General features: G+C 38.7%; 1 protein-coding gene across 1 annotated transcript; it reads right to left on the bottom strand.

Annotated features, from left to right (window-relative positions):
* Positions 1-4108: 4108 nt before the first annotated feature.
* On the bottom strand, positions 4109-5059 carry LOC118926137 (olfactory receptor 15-like). The gene has a single exon (XM_036912686.2). It carries the CDS (start codon positions 5057-5059, stop codon positions 4109-4111), a length of 951 nt encoding a protein of 316 aa, XP_036768581.2.
* Between the last annotated feature and the right edge of the window lie 6948 nt (positions 5060-12007).

Genomic DNA, 12007 nt, shown 5'->3' with positions numbered 1-12007 from the left:
AGCATTATTTTCAATAGTCAAGATATGGAAATGACCTAAATTTCCTTCATGTATGCATGAATAAAGAAAAAATATATATTTGTATACATTTAATGTAATATTTCTAAGTTATAAATGTGAAAGAAATTCTGCCAATTGCAGCATGTATGAGCCTGGAAAGAATTATGCTGTGTGAAATAGGCCAGAAAGAAAAAGACTGATATTGCATAGTATCATGTATATGTGGATTATAAATTAAAAATAAAAAAGCTGATTTCAAAGAAGTGTAGATTAGAATGGTTGCCACAGACAGGGGAGAGGGAAGAATAGCAAAATGTAACAAGGGGTATAAGTTTTCAATTGTAGGAAGAGTTAGTTCCTAAGATCTAACATGATATATAAAGTGTAGTTAAGTAATAATGTATTGTGTACCTGGAAATTACTAAAAATAAGCTTAAGCTTTCTTACCACACACATCATCTTGCCAATGGGTTTAAGCCCTGGCAAGTTCACTATGGATTCAATGTGACCAAAGAAATGACAGTAGAACATTCTTGAGGTGAAAGGGTTATACCCAACTTTATTCCCACGGTGGCAGTTTAGTCACTAAAATCCCATCCACTCAGAGCAAGTCTGCATGCAGCAAACTGGTCTCTGCCTCTGAGCCCCTCTGTCTGCACAGGCGTCCTCTGGGACTCTCTGTCCTCGGCGCTGCCACCACTCCAGCCCCTGCTCTGCTCTCCGGCAGCCTTGCAGCCATGCCACCGTGTCACCCAGAGCACTGGGCAGGGCTCTTCATAGAGTCAATAATGATGCATTGCCCATACATGCGTAGTGAGCTAGCTGACCAGGGCCAGGTGAGAATCCTGGCCACAGGAACCTTCATTTTATCCACACACATGTACACACACACACACATACACAAAATTAACTATGTGAGGTGAAGGTGTTAATTATCTTGACCAGAGCAGCATCATTTCTTTATGTGTGTGTGTGTGTGTGTGTATTCACATTGTGCTAGTTTAAATACATAGTTATATTTGTCAATTATTTCACAATATTTTAATACAATAGAAAAAGATGATTAGCCAATTAAAATAGTCTTCAATGCTATTTTCATATCATCATGTTCTAGTTTAATGTCTATTCACATGAACTTTTCTCTTTGAGAAGACAAATCAGTTTCCTTTTGAGATAGTCCTTTTGTTCCCTGAATATACTATTTATTCTATTCTTTTTTTCCTCTTATTTTGTTTTGATATCCATCTTTTTTACCTAAGAAGTTTTTTTCAGAAGATAGTTGATCCCTGCCTCTCTGTATTTGGGAAGATTTCTGGACCAGAGTGGGTCATAATAACTGATGAGCTTCACTGAACTGTAATTGAAGTGATTCATTCACTTGGGAAACCCTAAATGTAAGTATCTACAGGTATTTTATTTGGGATGACCTGTTTTCTCTGAAAAGACTAGAGGGCTGGTAACTGGCTCCCTGCACCGACAGCCCAAGTGGGGACATGGAGCTGGGATGCCTCACAATCTGTTGTGTTCATTCAGTATTTACCCTGTGCTCTGTCTACTTTTCCAATTCCAGAGCCCCTAGGTGTTCAGCATCTCTGTAAAGTAAAATGGGAGTGTTGTGCTGATTGGCGGAGGCATAGTCACTCAGCCTCATGAAGTGGGTGTGAGGATATCGGTTCAATGGCCTGATACACACATTTGCAGCCAAGCCTCTTGTTTCGGTCCACCTGCGGGGTGTAGAAATACCTGGTCACTCCAACCTTCAGCTGGCAGAGGGTCCCTCCAGGGTGAGGTACCTTGCTCATGAGCTCTCCCTCCGCCAGCCTAATCAGTTCCTTTCTTGGCTCTCCTAAATTAAATACGGGTTATCCTTTTGCTCTCCAGCTTTTCTCAAAAAGCTCCCAGTTTCTTGGTCCTTAGGTATTTATGCTTGAATTTTATAGTTCTTCAGTCAGTGGTAAATTAACATGTCTAAAAAAAATCTGAAAATGTACTTTTAATTGATTTTTCTCTTACTCTTAAATGATGGCTTACCAGGTTTAGAGTTCACAACTGATGGCTCTATTGCCTGGACATTTTCCTTTGAGATTTCCTTTTTGGCCCGTGGCCAAGTAGAAAAATGTTGTTTAATTTCTGTGTTTATAGACTTTCCTAAAAATATTTAACTTTTTATGTAGTTGAGTTCCTGTGTTATTACATTATTGTAAGAAAACACACTCTGTAGCATTTCAATGTTTTCAAATGTGTGTAGGTTTGTTTTATGCTCTAGCGTGAGGTCAATAATGAATAACATTTCTGGATGCTTGAAAACAATGTATATTGTCTTGTTGAGTGGCGTCTTCTATGTCTCACAGACTGTGTAATGGCATGGCTGCCTTTTTATATTTTTATTCAGAGTTAGTGTCCAAATTTTTGAGTCATTAGCAAGTAAAGGTCAGTGCCAATTTGCATAAGGCTACTGGGGTGCATTGCTAACTGGAATTATGTCTTAAAATATTAAACAAACTCCATCAGTTGAGCAAGCACAACCTTTGTGTGTGCCCTCTGCTGTGACTCAGTATATGCACAAGGATGCATGCTGTTCAAAACACCAATTCATACAGCTAAGAAGACCGACAGGGAGCAACCAATTAATGGAGGATAAAATAGTTTAAAATAGAAAGAAATGTAATAAATAGTAAGGTTTATTTTAAAGAAGGAATTGATTGGATAATCAAATTGACTGGGGGAAAAAGTAAAGCAATAGAGGAACGCTAAGAGAAAAGAAAGAATAAACACACAGCTACAGCTTCACTGGGTCACCCAACAGTATAACAAGTATTTTCCACAATTCTTCCTTCCGAGAAGTTTTATTAGCCTGTTGATGAAATGCCCTGTCCGTGCAACAGCTCTGCAAAAGGAACTCCGGCTTGACTCCACAGCATAGCACACAAATATTCCCCTCCCCTCATCTTCAGGCAACACCTTCCGCTGAGACTCTTGCTTTTATGCATGTGATATCAATTCCACTGTTCACCAACACCCGGGTCTGCTCTCCTGAAACTAACACTTGGTAATGACACCTAGTAACCACTGCAAGACTCTGGTATAAACCAGAAAATGGTTATGCCTTATAATTTATTTACATGGGTGGTATCTTAGGTGTTTCTAATAGCACAGAGGTCTAGAAAATGTTCAGTAAACCTTAAAGGAAATTTCCAAGTCGATCATTGTGCTAACCTGCTGAGACCACACTTTATACCTAAGTTGCATTTGTAAAAACTCAGTTGAATTTAGGCAAATTTGTGTTTATGCAAATTCACAACAAAGGACACAGAGAATTCATGAGTCACATACCTTTGCTTTTTCCTACTTTGTCTTATCATAAAATGGCCCTAGTTTATACAAGTAGAAGAACATATTTACCTAAATATGTAACATATTTATAATCACATAGAAATTAAGTTTGGATTAAATATACACAATTCTTTGTGTCATGGAATAAGACGCCCACACCTCTTCTGGTCTCAGATAGGAAGTGAAGATCAGAGGCACTTCATTGTCATGGATTCACCTTCTGGAAATTCCAAATAGAAGAATATTGCACTACATGTGCAGGTGGCATGCCTCGTTTGTACCCAACATGTCATCCTCACAGTCAAATTACCACGGAAAGACTGCATAGGTAATAAAGACTTAGAGTAATTAGGGGGAAATTTTCTCCCATTCAGACTCATGGAGAAAAATCCATAATATAAATTTTCCTCATATTTTTATTCAAAAACACATATGTAACAGATCGTTAATAATTTATTGAAAAGGTAAATTTCAATAAATTTAAAATTGTTCATCCCATGCTGCTTATGTTTACAAAATAATAGTAGCAATTCTTTAAACATTAACTCTGAAAGTAGTAATTTCTCAGTGACAAATATATTTTAAACACAGTACATGGACAAAATTGATATTATATTTATACACATTTTCTTCACCAAATGCAACTTTAAAATGCAGGAATAAAGAATTATACAGTAAGTACTTCCTCTGAGATAAACATACCTGTTTATATGATGATTGAAAGAGTTATTTATGTAGAATGAGTAATGCCATGATTTAAAACATTTGCTCTGGTTCAAAATATCACATTCATCTTTCCCCTGACACTGCCCCCCTTCCTCAGGAGTCTTTGCAGAGTCCCCTTCACCTCTTTGTTCCACAGGGTGTAGATGAGGGGATTCAGCAGTGGTGTAACCATGGTGAAGAAGGTGAAGAACTTGCCATGTTTTGAAGCAAGTTGGTTCTTAGGGTCCGTGTACACCATGGCCACTGTCCCATAGAACATGACGACCATGCTGAGGTGGGAGGAGCAGGTGGCAACGGCCTTCTGCCTTCCCTCCTCAGACTGGATTTTCCCCAAGGCTTGAGCTATGAAGCCATAGGAAGTCAGGATCAACCCCACTGGCACCACGGTGAAGAGGAGAGCAGAGATGGTCATCTGCCACTCACTGACAGCAGTGTCCCCACAGACCAGGCGTATAAGCTCAGGAATTTGGCATAAAAAGGCATCCAGGCGGTGGTGGGCGCAGAAGGGCAGCTGGAATGTGACGGGGGTTTGTGTCACAGACTCCAGCAGGCCGCACAGCCAGGCCGTGAGCACCAGCTTCCAGCACAGCGGAGGGTTCATGATGACGGTGTAGTGCAGGGGCCGGCAGATAGCGACGCAGCAGTCAAAGGCCATCACCACCAGCATGACACCTTCTGTGGCCCCAAGACAGAGCAACACACAGACTTGGAGGACACAGCCTGTGTAGGTGATGCTCTTGTCTGGCCCCCACAGGTTGGACAACATCTGGGGCACAGCATTTGTGGATAAGCAAAGATCCACAAAGGAGAGATTGCTGAGGAAGAAGTACATGGGGGTGTGGAGATGAGGGTCCACGCAGGAGAGCAGGATGATGGCTGAGTTGGTGATGATGGTTATGGTGTACAAGAGGATCACAACCCAGAAGAGAACCATTTCCAGCTGAGGCCACTCAGAGCAGCCCAGAAGGATGAAGCCCCCTGGGAAACTATTATTGGCCATTCCTTTGGGGTTTGGACAAAACTACGAGTAAGATGTGAATGGATTTTGTAGAAAGGCTAGCCTGTCATTTACTCAGAGTGCAATCGTTAGCAGCGTTACTGGGAGTCTCAGAACATGGGATACATGGGGGTGGGGAGTGGGGGGAGGTTCCCTTAAAATAGTTCTATGGGACACACTCTGTCTCCATAAGGTTTTGATTTTTACATGAAAAGGGTATCTGTAAGGAGCAGCCCTTGGGGTTCATCTCAGGGACCTATAATCACAACGTCCTTAATAGATAATTACATTAGATCCCCCAGGTTGTCTCATCACTGTGAATGCAGTGGCTCTATAACATATTTCAGATGAAATATTAAATTCAAATTTTCATCTGTGGAATGTATAGTCCTTCGGTGTAGCAGGGCATTGTTTACATTGTTCAGTGACGTGAACAGGAACACGTGAAGTGGGGATTATCCCTGAAACAAGGCACTTCTGCTCTCCATGCGGACTCTCAGCCGGAGCCCCAGCCCCTGAGCCGTTCCCTGCGCGCCTGAGGGGCCAGCGTGGTACGGGGGGCCCACCAGGTCTCAGATGCGACGTCCTAAATTGGACACCCGGTTCCTTCGTCTTAACTAAAGTAATTCAAATTACTGTATGTAAATAACTTGTAAGTTCCAAGTCACTATTCTCATCAAGGAAATGGATATAATAGTGCCCACCTCAGGGGTAATAGTGCCTGCTACTTTTTGGCACAAAACTCCACCAAAGAATATAAAAGTACTGAAATGAAAGCATTATAAAAGCTCTCTAATTATTGCTCTACAAATGTCCGATAGTATTCTTCTTAAAGACACAGAAGCACAATCTGGTGCTGAGGATGTGTGCCTCTTACAGAAAGTCCATGGTATCTTACAGAAAAGATACCATGGTTTCACTTTCCTTTATGTAAAGCAAAAATAAATTTGAATCAATGGTATTACTTATTTTTTACTAAAATTCTTTGAGTTACTTTTTAAAGATTATCGTTTCACACTCTGTGGCTAAGCAAGAGGCTTGTACCCAGATATGGGGAGATAGGTCACAATCTCAGTTTCTGCATGCGAAGCTCCCAGGACTATGCATGAGTTTATCTCATTTCCTCACTGCAGGGTGTTCTGAAAATTAACTACAGAATATCCATTTTGTTCCATTAGCCTGTATCACGTCTTTAGTTCTCTCAGTGTATACAGAATTTATTCCAGGCACTTACCTTTACCTGGCTCAGAATGTGATACTGCATTAAAAGCTGCATTTAGAAAAGAATGTCCTAGTTTATCATCTTGATTTTGTATTGAAAAGATACCATGGTTTCACTTTTCTTTATGTAAAGAAAAAATAAATTTGAATCAATGGTATTACTTATTTTTTACTAAAATTCTTTGAGTTACTTTTTAAAGATTATCGTTTCACACTCCAAATGCATTTTATCAGAACAATAGGGAATTTAACATATGAAACAAAAGAAGAAATAAACCAATCTCTAATCCCACCATCAAATATATTTACTTTGGTTTCTTATTTTCAACATACACTTTAATAAATAATGTAAATATGCATAAATATATAGTATATGAAATGTCAGAAATAGAATAATTTAAACTGCTTATAGCTATAATTTTACCTAAAAAGTAAAATTATATATGATAATCTTATGTCTTCTTTAAATATTTTTAGAAATATCATTATTTTAAATTAATTTAAATCTCCATAGTATTTACATTAGTAATAGAATTTATATAAAGTATTCTATTAAATGTAAGCCTCGTAGAAATTTTTGATAACATAAAATAATCCTAGAATGAGTATACATAAATACATTATTTACCTTTTTAAATAAGACAGTACTGTCACATTCAGATTCCAGATGCTTCACATGAAGGATCTACTCTGATCTCAGTCAAACTATAAATTAGTCACAGGGATGAAAGTACAGCATAGAGAATATAGTCAGTAGTTCTGAACATCTTTCTTCATTGACAGATAATAACTACAGTAGTAGAGGTTAGTATTTAAAACGTATATAATTATCAAATCTCTTTGTTGTATACTTGAAACCAACACAGTACTGTATATCAACTATACTTCAGTAAAAATAAGTACATCAAACACATAAAAAGAATCTACCCTGTTCTACCACAGAAGACAGTTTTGGTCTTTTATCATTCTCACAATCATTATAATCATAATTTTTCTTACACATAATTCAGCATGTAAAAGTGTTGGGAGCAGACCTGTGGTGTGGGCCTTTAGGCAGGCTTGGTTATGAAAGCCCCACCCTTAAAACCTCCCTTCCAAGGGCCCCCACCCACAAAATGGCGAACTCCCTGCTTCTCTTCCGGGTCCTCTGCTCCCTCCGGCGCCAGCCAAGGCTCAATCACCCCTCTGCACCTTCCCGCCGGCGCCACCTAAGGCCCATTCACCTTCTGACCCACACCTTCCTTGCTACCTGTATAAACTGAGCCTGCAAACAATAAACTGTGTCAGCTTGATCAGACATCCTGTCTTGCTGTCCGTTCTTTGTGTCCCTTGCCCCTTCATTCTCTCCTCCAGGTCGTCGACCCCCGTTGATAGTCCCGCGGGTAGGGACATAAAAGCATCTTATTGTGGGTGTAATTTTCATTTTTAATTGCTCATGAATTCATTTGTTTCTGTAAATTTTTCACCAAAATGTTTGTGATATTTTTAAACTTGGTATGTTAATCTTTTTCTGTTAAGGTGTAAGATGTTATTACTTATTACTGCCTTTGCTTTTAATATAAATACCAAATAAATTCCATTAATTTAAACATCTTTTCAATTGGCCTCCCTCTTATTATTCTCTTTAGATTTTTTTTAAGTCTTAATTTAGTTTCCATGGTACCTTCTTCATTTATCCATTTGCCTTATTTTCAAGTTTCATTTTCTGCATCTAAACCTTTAATCTGTACCATATTTTAAAATGTGAAACTATCTAAGTTTTAATTCTAATTTGTTACCTTACCAGAATGTTTCACTGAAAAATCTTTCTCAGTTCACTCGATCAAAATGGCAAATTGCAGCTTTTTTTGTTTTACCAAGAACTCTGCCACCGTTACAGCAGGAGCCACACATTCCATCGTCACGGCTGTGGCCAAAAATTAATGGAATTACTAAGGGACTACTCTCTCATTTCTCTCTCTCTCTTATTTTCATCAAATTACATCATTAGAAACTTTCTTTGATGACACTAGTAATACCTAATACATCGTTTAATATGGAGATTAGTCCTAAAATAGGCAATAAATTCCTAAGGCTGAAAGTAATATTTACTACATAGTTTGATATGTAGATTAACCCTAAATAGTCAATAAATTCCTTAAGACTGACCCTGTCAGCCTTAACACATATAAAGATTAGTACAAATAAAGTACCCAAAGATGAAATCATTAAACTCTAGAGTTTATTTTAAAATATGTTATACTAAAAAAGTTCATTAATCATTACTTTATTCCTTTTAATATGAAGAACTTTACAAATTCGCTGTTGTGATATGAAAAAATGAAATAATATACAGTAACATTTCTGCAACAAAACAGTAAAATATTTGAGTCCACGTGGGTTTAACATACAGATTCCACATAAATTACAGAAGAGCATCCTGTGGCTGAAAGAATACACTCATTTGTGCATCTGAAATACATCGTGTTTCACAAAGTTCCAAAGAAATTTCAGCAGTTTCCTCGAAGGAAAAAGGAAATGTTTTTCCTTTTGAATTTATGAAAGTCTGATTATTTTGTGTGCCTTAATTTTGTAACTGTTACACCTCAGATAAGTAGCTTACCTAGGTTGAAAAATGGGTCACTGTCTGGCTCTGGAAATAGAAGGCAGCCTCCCTGGGTGCCATCTGGGGAACTTTCTTGCCTTGAGTACCTAACCTTCAGCAACTCCTCAGTTAAATACACAGCACTGTGCGGTCATCAGCGGATGTGAGTAAAGGGGGAGACACTTCTTTTTCTGCTGAGGAAAGAGCATCAGAGTGCAGGGGCGCATGCCATCTCAGGGGGTCCCTGGAGCCTGATCGTTGCAGGTAACTAGGTGCAAGTTTCTAAAGCTCATGAAATGAGTAAAAGCTTCCCTTTCTTCAGTCTTAGTGAATTTAAGAAAACTGAAATGATACCAACTATATATTCTGATCACAAGGGTAAGAAGCTAGAAATCACTAACAGAAGGGTAACTCACAAATACGTGAAAATAATGAATACCTTATTGAACAACCAATGGGCCAAAGAAATATGAAGAAAAATAAAAATACCTCAAAACAAAACAAAATGGAAACACACCATACAAAAATATATGGGATGCTTCAAAAATAATTCTGAAATTAAAGATGCAGTGATAAACTACATTAATAAAAAAGAAACCAAAATTTTCAAATAAACCATCTAACTTTACAACACAAGCTCCTAGAAAAGTAAAAACAACTAACACCAATGTGAGCAGAAAGGAGACAATAACAAAGATTACAGCAGAAATAAATGAAATAGACATCAGAAAAGCAATGAAAAATGTCAATTTTATGTTCAGGATCTGAACTTAAAAGCAGGAATTTTGAAAATATAAACACATTTGACAAAACTTAGCCAGACAACAAAGAAAAAAGGAGAACACTCAATAAATAAAATATGAAATGAAATATAAGGCATTAAAATGGGTATGTCAGAAATACAAAGGATTATAAGAGACTGCTATGAAGAGCTATATACCAACACTTATAATAACCTAGAGGAAATAGAAAGATTCCTAGTAACATACAAGAAGGACTCAGGAAGAGAGAAAATCTGAAAGAACAATAATAACTGAAGAGATTGTCAGTAATCAAGACCTTCCCAGTGAAGAACAGTTCTGGCTCAGGAACTTCTGCTGGTCAAATCCACCAAACACTTATAAAAAAAGTAGTATTGCTATTCATTTTTAAATGTCTCTAAAAAGTTAGGAGAAGGGAACACTCCCAATCTCATTTTAGGAGGATGGCATTACCATTTTACCAAAGCCAGTTAAAAACACTGAGAAAGCTACCAACCAATATTACTGATGAATGTAAATGCAAAATTCCTCTTGAAAATTTTGCCAAAAAATAAAACACAATTCAATAGCACAGAAAATGGATATTCTACAATGATCAAGGGAGATTGGTCAGTCCCTGGTATGCAATCATTCAATAAACACAATCAATAAATAAGATACAGTATATTCATAGAATGAAAGATAAAAATAACCTGATCATCTCAACAGACACAGAAAAATTATTGACAAAACACATCATTTAATGATTTAAAAGCCTCAAAAAATGGGTATAGAAGGAACATACCTGTAATACAGTGAGTGCTAAGAAATACATGCATTTGGTCATTTATATGACCAAATATACATATTTCCCAGATATATTTGGTCTTCATCCACAGTTCCTGAAAACACTGCCAAGTCTTAAAGGAGAAATGGCTGTCTTGTCATGTTAATGAGAGACTTTGGACCCCATTCAAGGGCAGGGGCTGGAGCCTGAGTCAGCCAATGGCAGATAATTTAGTCGGTGATGACTGTGCAATGGAGCCCTCACAAAAACCCCTGAGAAAATCTTGGTGCTCTGTTCTGCCCAGCGTTGCTCGGCTTTATTCTGCTTCTCAGTCAGGGAGAGAGCTTCTAAGCTTGGGGAACAAGAACACCTCCATGTGCCACCCAGCCAGTGCCCAAGCTCCAGGAGGATAGAAGCTCCATTATTTAGAACCTTGCCTTCTGTCTTTTCATCTGGCTGTTAACCTGTATTCTTTATGGTATCCTTCATTAAACTAGTAAATGTAAGTGTTTTCCTGAGTTCTGTGAGCCCTGCTGGCAAATTAACTGAACCTAAGGGGGAGATGGTGGGAACCACCAATCTGCAGCTGATCCGTCAAGATCACAGGAAGTTGCCTGGGGCTTGCGACCAGCATCTGGAGTGGGTGGTGGAGGGCAGTCTTGAAGGATGGAGCCCTTATCCTGGGAATCTGGTGCTGTCTCCTGGCAGAGAGCAACACAGTTGAGGTAAGTTCTCGGACACCACGCTTGTGTTCAAGAATTGCTTGGTGTATGTGTGGGAAGACTCCCTCCCACATACTTATACACATTGTAATCACTTCTGGGTACCGGGATGGAGTTACACTACTATTACTGCTGTGTATATTATTGTTACTGTTATACATATATGCAGGGAAAAAATACACCACTGCATTTGGTGTGAAGGAGTGAGATTCACATTTTGTGTCAGAAGAGTGGGATTTGCTAGACCACCCCAGGCCCTTGGAAATACGTGGTTTTTGAGGAGAAAGAATGAAAGTGCAGGCGATAAGGTACCACTGATGTCTGGATGGCTACATACGCAATAAAGTGGGTGTAACTCCGGTGGCAAAGTATTTTCCCAACCCTGGGGCAAATTACCTCTGAAATCAGAATCAGTCAAAGGGAGAAATAAAGTGGGAGAAGCCTGTTTATTGCTTACAAGCAGTCGTCCACTTCTGCTTGCCCGTGTCTCTCGCAATCCAGCTGCAAACGGGCCCCAGCCAGCCTCTCAGGTCCAGATAGGCTCTCACTCCCCCTTGTAGTCACCTATTGATATGGAGATGCACTGAGGCCAGGCAAGAAATCCTGAAATATTGTGATTTTACCCACAATGATATTTGAGTCTTACTTCACAGATTTCATATCTTAATGCATTTTTAGAGGATGATTTCTTGCATTTGCAAAACCATAGATGAACTTAGAGGGCATTTTGGTAAGTGAAATAAGCCAGACTGAGAAAGAAAAATATCATATGATGTCACTTGTATGTAGAATCAAAACTAAACAAAACAAAATGAGCAATAGCACCACAGACACTGAGAAGATGCTGGTGGTTACCATGGGGGAGGGGTTGGGATGGGTGAGTGAAATAGGTGAAGA

Source organism: Manis pentadactyla, chromosome 13 (genome assembly GCF_030020395.1).
Source record: "Manis pentadactyla isolate mManPen7 chromosome 13, mManPen7.hap1, whole genome shotgun sequence".
In the NCBI taxonomy this organism is placed as follows: Eukaryota; Metazoa; Chordata; class Mammalia; order Pholidota; family Manidae; genus Manis; species Manis pentadactyla.
The sequence above is the reverse complement of the archived record's forward strand: the minus strand, read 5'-3'. Positions and strand labels throughout refer to the sequence as shown.

Excerpts from the sequence above, each read along its gene's own strand:
- LOC118926137 (XM_036912686.2), bottom strand. The coding sequence starts at position 5,059 with ATGGCCAATAATAGTTTCCCAGGGGGCTTCATCCTTCTGGGCTGCTCT.